This window comes from Pongo abelii, chromosome 9 (genome assembly GCF_028885655.2).
Source record: "Pongo abelii isolate AG06213 chromosome 9, NHGRI_mPonAbe1-v2.0_pri, whole genome shotgun sequence".
NCBI classification, from domain to species: domain Eukaryota; kingdom Metazoa; phylum Chordata; class Mammalia; order Primates; family Hominidae; genus Pongo; species Pongo abelii.
In genome coordinates, this window is record NC_071994.2 from 112,045,688 (window position 1) to 112,062,192 (window position 16,505).

Here is a 16,505-nt window from a genome sequence, read left to right on the forward strand (position 1 = left end):
ATGAAGAGTGAGACTAAACTGTAAAACTTCATTTTGCCAGATAGCTGGGACATTAGGTACATGCTTGGATAGGTGTTGATCTTAGATATTGAAAACTAATCAGGGAAAGTAGATTGAGAGAGAAATGGATGGGATTTGTTTCTGAGGAGCACAAAATGTTCTACATGCAGATTAGCTGTGAGAAAAATGCATAGCATAAACTCAACTTGTATGATGTTTAATTTTTTTTTTTTTTAATCTGGGAGAAGAGACATAATTATACCTTCTAAACTGCTGTGGAGCAGGGATTCTTAACCTGGGCTGTATGGATGAACTTTAGGGAAATCTTGAGATTTCGTGCAAAATGATGGCATGGGCGTGCATGTAGCACAGACACTCCCATGCAGTTAACTGGATGGATTTATGACCAGAAAATAGAGTGGGGCCAAAAACTTTTTGCCAGCCCCGAATGGTGTCGTAGTTATTTTACAGATGGAAACATATATGTGAAGTAGTGGTATGATGTGCAGTCTTCTGCCTTCTAGTTCTTCCTCACCACCGCCAGCCTTTTCTGATTATTAGAATTCTGATCCAAGAGGACCAGTTTTTTCCTCTCCTTTTGCAGTTATGTTTATAATGAACTCTGAGCCCATCAATCTTTTCTTAGATGAAATTGTTTTTACAAATTTGTTTTTAATACTGAGCAGCTAGAAAAGAGACATTAAGGACGTGGTACGTTTTCACTACCAATTCTACATGTGGCAGCCTTTGCTGACAGGAGAAAGCTGAGCACATTTTATGGAATGTACTGCAGTAATTAATCTACATTAGGACTGTTGCATGGTCTCGTAAATTAAAATTTATGGTAAGGGGAAAAGTCTCTGGCACAACATACTTGAATACCAAAGTGCCAGTACTTTAGGATGGGTATAAAGGTTTCTGAGAATGTTTCAAATGATCACAAGCTCATATATTAGGTTTAAATTATTTAGGAAAAAATCCAAGCTACATTTATGATATGAATGCAAGAAGGAGAGTTTTATACAAATAGGTGCCCAAAACTGGGCTCTCAGGCGCTAAACTCTTGTCTCTCACAGTAGCTTTCCACAGCCAGTTTAGCAGCATGTTGTAAAAGGACACCTCAGGGTTTATGTTGAAGGGCATATTCACTGTTCTCTACCTCCAGACACCCACCCTTAGCTTCCTTGCAGCTTTATCAGTCTTTGGTTCACCTGATTTCTTAACTTAGCATTCCAAAAGAAAGAGAAGAAAAAGCAAGAGGTTGAAAAGCTGCTCAGACAGTCTAATAAAGGGAGTGTGCTTTCTTCCAGCAGCCCCTTGTCCTTGCTTTTGTGAAATTTCTGAATAGGCTGTACAGTGATGTCAATCCCCTATTTTGTAATTTAACACATACAAACTTGCACAGCCCTAATCGTACATGAAGAAATGCAGCTGCCACAGAAGTTATTAGCTCTAAAATGAGGCATATGCCACTTTCTGGCTGCACAGTCTCTTGTTCAGAGTCAGGCTTACAGAATCCCCCATAATTTCAGTTGCCGTTTTATAACTTAATTATTGGAACTGTCTGCCCCAGCATCCTTGGAAGTTAAGTGCTCACTCCACTACATTGTGTTTCTACAAGGCACTGCATCCAGCAGGAGAGAAGTTGACAGATTTTCCCAGAAGATGTTTTTCTTCTATGTTGCCTTGGCCACAGCCATATCAGACAGCACTTGGAACTTTTTTTTTTTTTCTTTTTCTGATGGAGTCTCCCTCTGTCGCCCAGGCTGGAGTGCAGTGGCGTGATCTCAGCTCACTGCAACCTCCGTCTCCCAGGTTGAAGCAATTCTCCTGCCTCAGCCTCCCGAGTAGCTGGGACTACAGGCATGCGCCACCATGCCTGGCTAATTTTTTTGTATTTTTAGTAGAGAAGGGGTTTCACCATGTTAGCCAGGCAGGCCGGTATTGAACTCTTTACCACAGGCAACTGCCTGCCTTGGCCTCCCAAAGTGCAGGGATTACAGGCGTGAGCCACCGTGCCCAGCTGGAACATTCTTGAAGTTTGGTGTAGTGGTTCTGATTACTGTGTCCTCGAAGCCCAGGAAGTGTGGTTTCTAGGTTACAAAGGACATTCTGACTTGTTTTGTTTGGATTTAATTCACGCATCATTTAAACTATGCTGTTTACCAGTGAGAGGTCTTCCTATTCATGGCAGGTACCAATGATTACCTTCCTTTTCTTGTGATAATATGTTATTTGCCCCACTCTTTCCCACATTTGTGAGTTTATTGGCTAAAGTGTCCTAAAAGCCAGAAAGGGAATTAAAAATTCAAGTGGAATAAGCCCTAGGAGTTCCCGCTACATGGAATAATATATCAGTGAATCAGTCTCTCTCCTTATGCCTTTCTCTATCAATATATAGAAATTTAAACTATGCCTGATCCTGGCAGAGTGTTCTCAGAAGCATCTGTTTTACAAAAATAGTTGCTCTAGCAGGTGTGAGATATGAATTACATGAGGTTCTGTGAACCGAGAGACTGAATACCTTGCTCACATGCACCACTGCTTGTAGTTTTGGAATATTGATCTACACGCTGTATTATTATCAGCTTTGCAACAGGGAAAGTAGTTTTGTGAAATTAAGACTGTTAGAACAAAGGCAGGCTGCTTGGCTTTGTGGGGAAAACTGTGGGTTTGGGGATCAGACAGACCTGAGTTTGCATCTTTCTTTTACAAGTTATGGACCTTTGACAAGTTACTTAATCTCTGTGACCCAGCTTTCTTCATCAGTCGAAGGAAGATAATTTTTACCTTGCAAAGCTACTGTGAAGATCTAACGAGGGTAAAAAGAAAGTGAAATATGACATTGAATAGGGTCATTAATATGTAGTAATTATTTTAATTACTAACAGCAAAACTGGTAGGAGTTTGTAAATGAGTATATACATTGATAGGAATAAAACTTAATGTCCTCTAGGATATCTACTTTTCATTGTTTTCCTCATTGAAGTCATTCATTAAGTCCCCGGGTAGCACTAGGCCCTATATTCAAAACAGTTCGCAAAAATATCTTACAGCCTGGTTGAAATTAATGATGTAGTGACAGTAATGTCATGTAACATAGCCTATTCAAAATATTGATGGAGAGTCCATGTTACCAAATTGGAGTGTAGGAATGCCCCTACCTGTCTGTTCTCCTTTGACAGTCACATAATTTAGTCATTTGATAAACTGCTAGTTTACCATGTGACTGGCAGAGAGCAATAAAGAAGAGATACTGGACCCCAGCCCCTCATAGAGCGTATGCTCCCGCAAGAGAGACAGACCATAAGGAAGTAAACAAAAAGCAGACAAGAGGTGGTGACAGGGCCTTGAAAACAATAACTGATGAGGGAGAAATTGGGAGAGTTCACTTTAGCCAAGATAGTTAAGAAGAACCCTCTCTGAGGCAAAACCTGAAGAATTATTGCAAGCCACCTCTGGGAAGAAGGAATGATTCATCCTAGTGTTCTAATCATGGTTTGCGTAGACAATTATTATTTAAATATTTACCCTAATAGCATCATCATGACTGTACCATTCTGTGTATTCCTGTTAGGAGATTCCTTGGCTGCTTTTCACCTTATCATCATTCTACCCATGTGTCTATCCTGATTGTGATACTGACTTCATAGAAGGTGATGAGTATAAGAAACAGTTGCTAGTCTAGTCCATACAGTGGCAATTCATTAGAAAGGAGTGAGCCAGCATTGAAATTCTCATAAGAACAGAAAAGTGAAATTGAGATGGTCTGAGTACTCTAAATGAGGATGGGAAAGGTAACTCAGGTGATGTATTAAGGGGCATGTAGTTCTTTGGGGATAAAAAGAGAAAACTCTAATATGTTTTTATGCTTAATTTAATTAAGTTATAATGGGGGTATACTAACTCTTTTAAACTATACTTTTTTTATTGACTTTCTGCCTAGGAATTTTAGTTTTTACAGTAAACATGGAGTGAAAAATATAGTTTTCATATTTCCCTTCACTACCTCTGCAATTTCCCCTATTAGTAACATCTTGCATTAGTGTGGTAAATTTGTTACAATTGATGAACTAATATTGATACATTATTATTAACTAATGTCTGTAGTTCAAATTAGAGTTCACTTTCGGCATCACGTATCTTATGGGTTTTGACAAATGTATAATGTCATGTGTCCATCATTATAGTAACACACAGAATAGCTCATTGCCCTCAAAATCCTTTATGCTCCACCTATCTATCCTTCTCTTTCCGAATGCCTTGCAACCACTGGTCTTTTTATTGTATTCACAGTTTTGCCTTTTCTGGAATGCCATATGGGTGGAATCATATATGCAGCCTTTTCAGATTGGCTTCTTTCACTTAGCAATATATTTTTAAGGTTCCACTATATCTTTTTGTGGCTTGATAGCTCATTTCTTTTTATCACTGAATAATATTCCATTGTATGGATGTATCACAGTTTGTTCATCTATTGAAAGACATCTTGGCTGCTTCCAAGTTTTGGCAATTATGAATAAAGCTGCTATAAATATTCATGAGCAGGTTTTTGTGTGGTAATAAGTTTTCAGCTCCTTTGGGTAAATATCAAAGGGCATGACAGCTGGATCACATGGTAGGGAGTATATTTAATTTTATAAGAAACTTTTAAACTCTCTTCCGAAGTGGCTGTAGCATTTTGCATTCTTACCAGCAATAAACGAGAGCTCTTTTTGCTCCACAGCCCCACCAGCATCTTGTATTGTCAATATTTTGAAATTTAACCATTTCATAATAATTTCTGTAGTTTAAAGAAAGCTGTTTTTAACTTTTAAAATACAGTAGACTGTGATAATAATATGCTTTGTCTTTTCAGATTTTGGTTATATGCTGGATTAAGTAGTATTCTGCCAAACATGAAATTCTAGCTTAGCATAGCCCTTCCTTATGAACAGGGCTGCCCTTTGAGGAACTGTCTTCTCAGCCTCTCAAAGTGAAGGTTCTTACCTGAGATAAGGCTAATAATAATATACTTAATTTTAATAAAAACATCAAAGACTATTGTTGCTTGCTGAGGACCTTAACCTAACAGGGACCCAAAACCTCTCTTCCCTCCAAGAACATTTGTCCCAGACCCCTACCCCATTCAGTATCCCTTCCTGAGTGTCCTAGCTCCCCAGGAGTTCTCTCATGAGCCATGATAGCGCCCTGTACTCCAGCCTGGGCTGAGCAGGACCCTGTCTCGGGGGGTCAGGGGACATCTCAAGTTAAAAGGCTTTCACCTTACATGGTAAAGACCAATATAATCCAGTTAACATCAACAGAAAAGTAAGATCATGCCCACCATGGGAAGTTGGAGAAGCTATAGTTAACATTTATAATGCATTTACTATGCATATATCACTTATTTAATCTCTCCATGAGGTAGATATTAGTCACATTTACAAACATAAAAATTGGCACTGCGTGACGTTCAGCAGTTTTCCCAAGTTTTAGGCAACTGCTAGGGTTTAAATCGGGTCAGACTGACTCTAAAGCCATTTTCTTTTCCTCTATACCACAATTTTGGAAATGACATATTTAATAACAGTGCTTGAATCACTGTTAAGTAACTGATTTTTAAAAGCAGTCATTTCAACATTAAACAGGGAAGGGGGAAAAGTAGATATTTTTGACATTATGCCATATGTACATTTCAGAGAACTTACCTGTAAAGTTAAGGGGATAAAAGGTTCCATGGTCACAGTGTCTTCCAGATATACTGAGTTAAACTTGATAGAGATGAAGTTACAATAAGATCCAGGCACCATGAACTAGATGTTATAAAATACCTTTAACAATAAACTTTTCAGGAAACTAAAGATTCTTCTTAATCACCTAGTTACGCTTTCTCCCAATTTTGTCTTCCAATCCTGTGTCTCAATGTTATCCACCAGGTTATTGTGTGTTCTGTGCCTTGCTGAAGACTAAAAGCATTCATTTTCCTGCTTTACCAGTCAAATAACCCTCTCAGAGCAGTAAGGTTAGTCTGATATGAATTGTTTTTAGTGAGCCAACAAAAGCTACTAGAACCAGGGGTCTGGTTTTTGGTTTTATTTCACACATTGCTTGTTTTATATGTCAGCAGCGTATAAAATATAAAAAAGGGATCTACTCTTTTTTCTCTAAAGGGCCAGATAGTAATCATTTTACACTTTGAGGAATACTCATCTCTTCCAGGGCAGTGGTAAGGCAACCGTAGATAATACATAAACAAGGGGGTGAGGCTGAATCATCAGTAGAACTTGATGTATAAAACAGGCACTGTGTGAAATTTGGCCCACAGGTATAGTTCGCTGACCAGCCTTTCCTATTTAAAGTTGGTAATCCACTTTAAAGTCTTGGTTGAAAGCTTTATATACTTTGCAAAATTTACCTTCTCCTTCTCTTTGAAAATGGGAACCAGGCTGAGCATGGTGGCATGCACCTTTAGTCCCAGGGAGGTTGAGGCAGGAGGATTGTGTCAGCCCAGGTCAAGGCCAGTTTGGACAACATAGCAAGACCCCCATCTCTAAAAAGAAATAATAATAAAATGGGAACCACTTTTTGCCAGTCTCCAGTCTTTGAGGATCCTCTTCCATTCTTCATTGAATCAGAGATGACCAAATGAACAAGACGGTTTCCACATTCTCTAAGAACCCAGTATATAGTTCTCAAGAGTCAGGGATGTACTTCATTTAGAGTAGCTAGTGGCTTCATATAATCTTCATCCACTTTGTTTCTTTCCTGGATACCAGTGTTTCTTGTTTGTTTTTTCTAAAGGTCTTTCTCCTCAAAAGAAAACAAAAGTTATGAGTTGAGAATTTGCTTTTTGGTCTTGTTTTTCATCAACATTAGGTAGTTTGTGACAAAAATGAAAGCAATTTCAATTTTTACTTTTAATATTTTTGGCAAGTGCTGTATTTGTTTATTATACTCTTTGTTGAAATATTGTATCTGCTGGTGGCAAACCACCCTGCGTCTAAAGTCCAGGATAATGAGGGGAGATCCCACTGTTACTGCACGTCTTATGGAACCTGATATCTTTGTCTTGAAGTCATAGTCATTTGTTGGCTGTGCTACATGCTGTTAAAGAAAAAAATTCATGACACTTACTAAAGAATAGTAAGTCAAACTTTATTCAAGGGGTAGGGGCCACTGCAATGGGGTTTTTTAGTAGGGGCGAGAGATTGAGCTCAACTGAGAGTACAACTAGGACAAGTGAGAGTTATAGAGATTTACAGGGAGGGGTCATTAATGGAAAGTTATTAAGAAGGAACATCAGGGTTATGGAGGATTCTGGCTAAACAGATTCCACAGGATTATTACTGAAGGCAAGCCTGGGGGATGGGAAATTTGACCAGATATTAAGGGTGAGAGATTTTTGTTCAGCTGACTCAGCAGGATTCTTGCTAAAACTGGACTAAGAGGGCAGACCTGGACTAAAGACAAAGCCCAGTCAGAAAGAGGACTTATAATAGCCAGACTCAAGTTTGGTCAAAAGAGAGTATCTTTGTCAGTACTTCATTGAGGGTTAAGGCTTTGATGTGCTCACACATTTTAAAAAGGATAATAGATATTATTGCAAAGAACATCAAAATTACTCATTTTTGTTGAAGTGACATGCCAAGTTTTGATCTTTTTATAATCTTAAAAGTATTGTCTCATTTCTCAGAGTCTGAAGTTATTGGGTACTTCTTTTTTACAGTATAATTTCCCTTCTGCCATTAGTGTTTTAATTTTCACTGTGGCTTTGATCTCTTCAATTTCTTTGGAATTAATGATACAGTGTTTAGAGAAAAAAATACAACGCAGATTTAAATGTCTACTTACATACTGGCTTAAAATGAATCATCTGTGCTGCAAAGATAAGAATGTGGTTTTAGTTAGGGATCATTCTTTCTGACTCTATATGACATACAGTGGGTCAGTCAGATACTAAACAGTACAGAAGCTCAGCCCAGTGGGTTTATTCATGTCTTCAAGAAACATGTATTAAGCCCTTGGGTACCAAGGCAGTGTGGCTGCAAAGAACAAGACAAAGTGTTTGTCCTTAGGGAACTTGTAATCTAATCGAAGATAAGCACATAGACAGTTGCCATAAGGCATTTCAGATGGTGTGATAGAGATGGTGTGATGGAAGTATGCACAATGTGAGGGTAACCCTAAGAGTGCACTTGACTCAGATGAGAGTGGGTCAGGGAAGGCTTCCCAGAGCTGGATCAGGTGAAGGAGGGCAACGAGTGAGGATGGTTGCAGAAGCCCTAGAAAACATAGATGGATTTGAGAGATGATCAATTCAATTAAGGTTATAAATTTGAGAGATGATCAATTCAATTAAGGTTATAAAAGAGAAGGTAGCTCAAGGGTGACTTCCAGGTTTTTAGTAGGGGAATAGTCCTTTTCACTTAGAAGGGAAATAAATACAGGAAGAACAGATTTGGGGAAAACATGTAATAGAAGCATGTTTACTTTGAGGTGCAGGTAGAAACATCCAGGAGCTGGTTGAATATGCTGATCTGGTGATCTGGAAAAAACGCTAGGCTAAAATGCATATTTTTAAGTCATTAACATTGTGGAAGATTGTGGAAACACTGAACTGCATGAGAATACCGAGAATGAATATGTAAGATGAGGATAGTTGAGGCCCAAGGATGGAACCTGGGGAAATGAACATTTATGTAATGGATAGAGGAAGAGGAAACTGGGAAGGTACAATCAGGGAGGTTGTAGTCAACCTTTAAGTATTTTAAATTTAGATGATTGCTGATTACATCTCATATGGAAGTTGCAGTCATGGTAAAATTTAAACTGTCCATTGACAGGGCGTTAACTCAGCAGAAGTTGTGTTTGAAAAAACAAGTTACTGGGTTTAGCCATAATTTGGCCACTTATATAATTTTTAAAAACATGCAAAGCCAAAATTTAGAACACTGAAACTTGTGATATTAAAAACGGAGGATTAGTCAGCAGACAGGAGCCTGTGCACCCACAGACTGGATTGAGTGTTCTGGGGGTGCTCCCACACGTGACACTCTCCTCTGTTAACTCTGCTTGAAGTCGAATTAGAAGCAAAATCCATTGAAATGTTGCCTGTTTTGTTGCAGTGATGGTAATTCTTGGGGCTTTGAACAACCCTAACCGTCATTATTTTTACTATTCAGATGAATGGACCTTTATTGAATGAATTCTTTAAGTCATCTTCAGAAATGAAGACAAGGAGCCCCAGACCTCAAAAAGCTAACCATTTAGTAGGCAGAAGAAGAAATCTATACAAAATTACAATGCACAAGGTGGAATCCTTGAGGAAGAGGTATCATTTGAACTGGCTTTTGAAGGATAAGGGAGGTTTAGATAGTTAGAAAACAGAAAAGGGAATTCCAGATGGAGATAAATGAAACTGAGAAGCTAGGGCATATTCAGGGAATAGAAAGGAGCCCCAAAGAACAAGGGGTATATTAAGGGGGACTAATGCAGAACAGGTTACAGAGGCAGGCTTATACCAGATCATGAGACTCTTTAAAGATTTTACTAATAATCTTTCTAGAGAACCACTGAAATTTTTATGAAAAAGCCAAGACCAAGCTGTGCTTGACAGAGACTGCTTCTCTAAGCATGCTTACAATGGGCTTCAAAGAGAAATGTTATACATTAAGGTTTTATAAATGATATTTCAACAAGAACTTTTATTTAAGATGACTGGTTCTTAATTTGTTTTGTATTTGAGGGGAGAGTGGGCATGGAAACCATTATTGAATGGCTTCCTAAGAAGGCTGATATATAAGACTGAAAAGTAAAATTATCAGGAATTCTCACAGGTTTCTCCATGTGATCCATGGAGCACTATTTTCTATCCTGGAATGATGACTTCCAACCTTTTCATCATCACAAGACAAGCTTTTGTGTATCCATTTTCACAAAAATTTCAAAATCATCAAAATAGAATTTCCCTGTCATCGTCTGTTTTGTTTTCAATGATAATGGTCCCATGTTTTAAAAGATTTTTGTCTCTCAAGAAAGTTAATATTTCACATTTGTTTCATTAACAAAGATGTAATTTTCAGTTCATCCAAGTATCTGAAGTATTGAGCGTTTACAAAGCTCAGTTAATATAATTCTAGCCAAAAGCAAAGAAATCCCACAACTTAGTCTTTGCCACACAATTGCAGATTTTTAAAAAAGTATTGAAAATAACCCATGATTCATATATCTTGACCTAAGCAGTCTCACCTTTATTCCCATACATCTGTAGACACAGGGACCCTAAGTTGGAGATCAGGTTATCACAGGAACAGAGATTATGTAGCATACCTACTCTGTCATCATCTGTTCAGATTACATATTACATAGTGATTTTTTCTCTGTTGTATGATACGTCCTTTAAATGGCACACCAGACATTACTAATAAAGTCTTTACTATTTGGATTATTGAAAGACTCACATCTCTGAATTCTTTAGCTCTACTTCTTATTTTTATAGCAGTAGTAGGGCATACCTACTCTGTATGCTTCTGAGCCTTGTGGAATTAAAAAGAATAATTGACGTATACCTAGCTACCCAGAACTTCAAATTTAATTTTTTTCTTTATTGCAAAGAGTAATACAGGCTCATTACAGAAAAATGAGAAGACATATATAATAGCAAAAAGAAAATTAAAAAAAAACTTCCAAACCTTTTTCTATGCAAGCTTACATATAGACTTTTTAAAATACAAATGGACTCTCTCTTTTTGTGTTGGTTTTATAATGTTGTCAGTGTCAAAAGCAATTCCTGAAATATCATTTTTAATAGCTGCATAGTATCTCATTTCTAATTTTATAACCTATTCAATCCTTTATGGTTGGACTTTGGGATTTCTAACTTTCTGAAATTAAAAGTAGCTATCCCTTGAATATCCTTGTGCCTAAATCTTTGTCTAGATCTCTAATTATTTCCTTCAGATAAAGTCCCAGAAGAAAAATTGCCAGGTATATATATTTTAAAGACTTTTGAAGGGTACTGCCAAATTGCCCTCAAGAAAGATTGTGCCCATTCACTTTTCCACTCACAAGTTTACATTCTAATTGAGAGTTAAGATGCATACAGTTGGAAAAGAAAATCGATTTAGTATCATGAAATAGCAATCTTAGGTGCAAAATGACTAATAGATAATTGGCGCTTTTCCAATTCAGAAGAGATCACTTTTAATAGGCAGATTTGTACCTTTCATGGGAGATAAGGAATTGGAGATGGGTCTTGAAGGACAATGGGAAGACCCAGAAGAGGGAGGTGCCACATTTACAGCAAACACGGGTGGAAATGCCCAAGTGTCTGCCGATCTCACGAGTGAGGGCCGTGCTTGAGGAGTGAGGGACTGGGAGGAAGGCTGACCTGAACATGCTAACTTCAGGTTTTCCTCTGGCTCTTTTGTTTCTTGTGAAATTAACACTGTTATTCTGGGGTGATGACATAACTACAAGTGTCTGAAAAAATTAAAATGTTGAAACCAGGAAATCAACCCTATTAAAAAATCAGTTCAATTTCTCGGAGTATTTTGATGTTTGGTTTCAGAAAATTTAGAAATTCAGAAAGTTATATTCCATTTAAAACTCAATTACAAATAAAAATTTTAAAATTGAATTCACTTTCCAATGTTGTATCTTGTTTTCTTAATTATTAGCAATGAGTGAGTTGTTTGGCTCAGGTGGTTGCTTTGGTTATCAAGACAAGGTTTTGTGTATCCATTTTCACAAAAATTTCAAAATCATCAAAATAGAATTTCCCTGTCATCATCTGTTCAGATTACATATTACCTGATGATTTTTTCTCTGTTGTATGATACGTCCTTTAAATGGCACACCAGACATTACTAATAAAGTCTTTATTATTTGGTTTATTGAAAGACTGTTATCTCTCAATTATTTAGCTCTACTTTTGATTTTTATAGCAGTAGTAGGCCTTTTGGTGTGCTGAGTTAAGCCATGTTTTTGCTTTTTAAGATGTGCTTTATCCATTACGTTGCACTGTCTTAATGCTGAGCAGTGATATGTTTGCTTTTGACCCTTGCCTCGAACATTTAAAGAATGTGGCAAAAATCTTAAGTCCCACAGAAGTGCTGACACGAAGATAAAATGCAGAGCTCAGGCTTGGACTCGCCCCAATTTTGAAGGAACCTCCTCGTTGTCAGTCATCTCAGGGACCTCCTTACCTCCCTCGGCTTAGTGGAGAACATTGATTTCACTCCTTTTTCGACCTCTATTGCATTTTCAGTATTTCAGTGGACCTGTTATCTTCAGAATGTTTTACTACCTATTTGATAAATGGCACCAGTGATGTGCTGCCCCCATGGCTCCTAACAGAACTCATGGTTGACAGATGCAAGAGCCCCTCCCAGAACTTGCAGAAAATAATTTAAAAATCAAGAAACTGGAATTCTCTATTACATATATTAGATTGTTAACCCATCAGAAAGAAGTCCCTGTCCCTAATTGGATGCAGTGAGCTCCAGGTGAACATTAGCTAGACTGGGTCAGAACCCCACTGCCTGCCTGATTCATCCAGGATGTAAATAAAAGGGAGCCCTCTAGTGCCACTCCATTTGGAAGAGGCCTTCCTGAAGAGACCAGATAGTGGCTATAGTTTGCTTTCTGCTTCCTAATTACTTTCTAGGTTTGTTATATTATTCCCCTTTTGGTAATTTATCTGTAGAATGCCTATACTTTTGTTTAATAATTAACTTGTTATACAGATTGCTGCTTATTTGCTATAGAAAGTAGTATAAAGGGCCTTTCTAGAATTTGAAGTGATCCACAAAGCAGCAAAGCTGCCTATTGTGAAAATACTTGGACTACATAAATTTTCTACTTTTATTATTCAAACCACCTATTTCCTGCAGGGCATGTAATGTGCAGGAGCACATTAACAGAGGATGTAATAGACAGCCCACTAATTAGGCCATTTCTGATGAGCTGACCTGAGATGCACTTGACGTATAGGCAGAGCAAATACCCGTATTCCCTTGAACCAGATAGATCCTGGCACTATAACCCTGTGGGATTGTCACAGGACTGGCCATACTCATAAGAAGATTAGGGCTCAATACTTTTTTTTAAGGCTCTCTTTCACTAAGAATTATTTTAATTCTCTGCTGACTGAATTTATATCACAGGGAACTCTTTCATGTTCATCTCTCCAGGCACTCTTTTAAAATGCAGTGATTTGTGGCTTTAAATAACCTCATAGTGCCATCTAGTTTGTCTTTCCTCCAATGGTGAAAGAGAATGGCTGAGTCAGAGCATTGGGCACTTCTGGGAGGAAAATGGAGGAATTATGTCCAGTTTTGCATCAAGCTGGTCATAAATGGATATGCTGATTAGGCACATTCACTTTGATATCCAGGCTGTCTTCGTAAAGAGTAATCCAGGCCATTGGAAGTTGAGCAGTTTGTTCTCTTTCAGAACACATCATGTGCTTGGGATATAATGTAATATTTCTGTGATTTTTTTATTTATTTTGCTGATTAGATATAGTGAATGTGAGAATTTAAAAGGGAGTAGTTTTTAGAAATTTAACATGTATTGAGCACTACTGTGTGTTCTCATTTATATAAGTTCATTTAATTCTCACAATTTTAAGTAAATTATATAATCCTTCTCTTTACAAATAAGAAAACTGAGGGTTAGAAGTGTTAATTAAAGGTCTGACTGTGTTGATGTCAAACCAGTGCTCTTTCCACAGTTCCTGGCATTTAAATGTTGACTGAGTCAACTCTAACTGCTTTCAAAAGCCTGCCTTGGGGGCTGGATTCAGTATCATTCATATCTGAGTTTGAATCCCATGGGTGTAATCTTGGTCATTTAACCTCTCTTCACCTCATTGCAGAGTGAGACTAATGCACTCCACACTGAGGGTGGAGTGAATATAAATGACATAATCTATGTAAGGTATTTAGCGCAGTGCCAGACTCTGAGGAAGCCCTGGATTCATGGTTGCTACTACTAATAGATGGACTTTTTATTTTGTTTTAAACATATATCCAATAATTGGGTCATCTTGGAATAGATAATATCTCAAAATGCTTTGAGGAGAATGTTTTGCTTTTTCTTTTGTTTTTAGCATATCAAGTGATTTCCTCAACTTTCAGAAATTAGCTTTGTTTTTATGATCTATGTCTTGGGTATGTACTTAATACTGCAATAATGTTTGCTTTCTTAAGGCTATCTGTATCTTTGATACAGATTTTTAAATGGAGGAAATTTATTTGATGTCTTAACTAATCTGTAATTTAACATCTCAGGTTCTATTTTATGCATGATCTCTAGATCACAACTTAATGCAACAGATATTAGAAGCAGTACCTGGTGTCCAGATAGCTGTTAGCTTGCACACTGCTACCTAAAGATAACCTGACTTTCAGTAGAGGTAGTTTGACGTGGCAGGACAAGCATACACTGGAGCCAAACATACCTGTGGTGCCTCTCAGTGTCCTCAAATTGTGGATGATACAGCTGTAACTTCCTAGAATGATTGTGAAGATTGGATGACCCAGTGTGAACAAAGTACCTTGCATGTGCCTGGTGCGTGGTAGGACCTAGCTACTGATGGGAAGGTACTTACTAATTATACAGATATCTTGATGTTGCCATGGTTTCCTTCATTCTTGAATAATATCACTTTACCAACTCTCTGTTAATTTTGTCCTATTTTAAATGTTTGATTTCATACTGAGTCTAAAGTAAATCTTTGGATTTCTTCTCACCAGTGATACCAAGAAGAAGCAGGGGATGAAGAAGAGGAACAACAGTGAAGTGGAGGACATAGGACCAACAAGTCATAACAGAAAGAAGGCCAAGTGGGACCCTTTAGAGCCTTTGGATACCGGCCTGTCTTTAGCAGAGGATGAAGAGCTGGTGTTACATCTGCTAAGAAGTCAAAGCTAAATACTTCCTGCACCTGCCTTCTCCTTGAAACCTTGGTTACGATTGTGTAGGCAAGAAGTTGAAAAACAGTTGATTTGGGGGCACTTAGGTACCATATGCCCCATTCCCAAAGGGCACATTTCTGGATAGAAGTGATCGTATCTCCAAGTCCCTCTCGCAGGACATGCTTTGTGCCATCACTGAGCATACTCAGATCGAGGGTGGATGATGCCATTTCCTGACCCCGTTTTCCAGCATGTGTTCTGTTAGATTTTTACCCATGAGTTCCTACGCCTTGTCATTGGAAACACTGCCTTTGTTTTACTGGCAAGTTCTGGAGCTCTTGTGTCATTGTTAGAAATCCCTGTCTTGCTTACTGTACAGAAGTTTCTGTTACTGTTAAAATTGCTCATGATTTCGATGTATTTAATATTTTCAAAGAGACTATGATGGACCAGCCCTGAGAAAGAATGAGTATTTTTGAATTGAGATGATCAATAAAAAACATATTTCCTATAAAAGAAAGAATTAATGTTTGCATTATGTCCAGTAACATAAGAGAACTCTCACAGGAAGCTTCTTAAGATTAAAGTGCTTGGCCATTTCCTCAAACTGTGAATTTGTCATATTCTTAAGTTAGCCTGTTCTCAAGGATATCATTTAACTTAACACTTGCAGGTTTGCTAGCGATCATTTATAAAATCGGTAGAAGTTCTGAATACGAGGACTGACTAAAACATGGCCTCTCACTGTGCACGTGGCAGCTGCAGGTCCTCTGCAAGTGCTCCAGTCAGCACCTACCACAGAGCCCCACCCAGACTCAGCTCCTGGTAATGAGTACGACGCAAAACAAGACAGAGCCTCTTTTTTGTTACAAATAACTCAGATTCTTCAAGGGGAAAGAATATGGTAAAGAAATGAGTCTTGACATGAAACTGATTTTATAGATTTGCCACCTTCTCATGATTCTGTCCCTTTCCTATTTTCCCACTCCGTGCACAAACATTTTCAGTAACAGGTGCAAATAAATTATAAATACAAGGAAGAGGAATGATGGCATTACACCTGGGTATCTCAAACCTTTTCAACTCAGCCTAAGTCCATGTTTGTCTCAGAAAAGTTTCTCCTCTTTTATTTGATATCCTCGTGAGCCTGCACCAACATCATTTCACCATCAAAATGAAATCAGGTGACACCTCAGCTTCTCCCTCTTCCCACTCTTTGCTTTACTAGTTCTTTTGATGCCTCTTCTGTAACAACTCTTTTTTCTTTTTGAGACGGAGTTTTGCTCTTTTTGCCCAGGCTGGAGTGTAATGCCATGATCTCAGCTCACTGCAACCTCCACCTCCTGGGTTCAAGCGATTCACCTGCCTCAACCTCCCTAGTAGCTGGAATTACAGGCGCCCACCACCATGCCTGGCTAATTTTTTATATTTTTAGCAGAGACAGGGTTTCACCATGTTGGTCAGGCTGGTCTTGAACTCCTGACCTCAGGTAATCTGCCCGCCTCAGCCTCCCAAAGTGCTGGGATTACAGGCGTGAGCCACCGTGCCTGGCCACAACGTTCTTATCCATTGTTTCTTCCCTATTCTCACAGCTGCTGCCTT

General features: G+C 38.2%; 1 protein-coding gene across 2 annotated transcripts in view; it reads left to right on the forward strand.

Moving 5' to 3' along the window:
• Positions 1-15,423, forward strand: part of DDX10 (DEAD-box helicase 10) — a 282,375-nt gene extending 266,952 nt beyond the window's left edge. The window contains exon 20 of one of the 2 annotated variants that reach the window (XM_054523817.2): positions 14,742-15,423. In XM_054523817.2, the coding sequence (XP_054379792.1) occupies positions 14,742-14,919 (178 nt within the window). In that variant the 3' untranslated portion in view covers positions 14,920-15,423. 2 annotated transcript variants of the gene reach the window in all.
• The last annotated feature ends 1,082 nt before the right edge of the window (positions 15,424-16,505 follow it).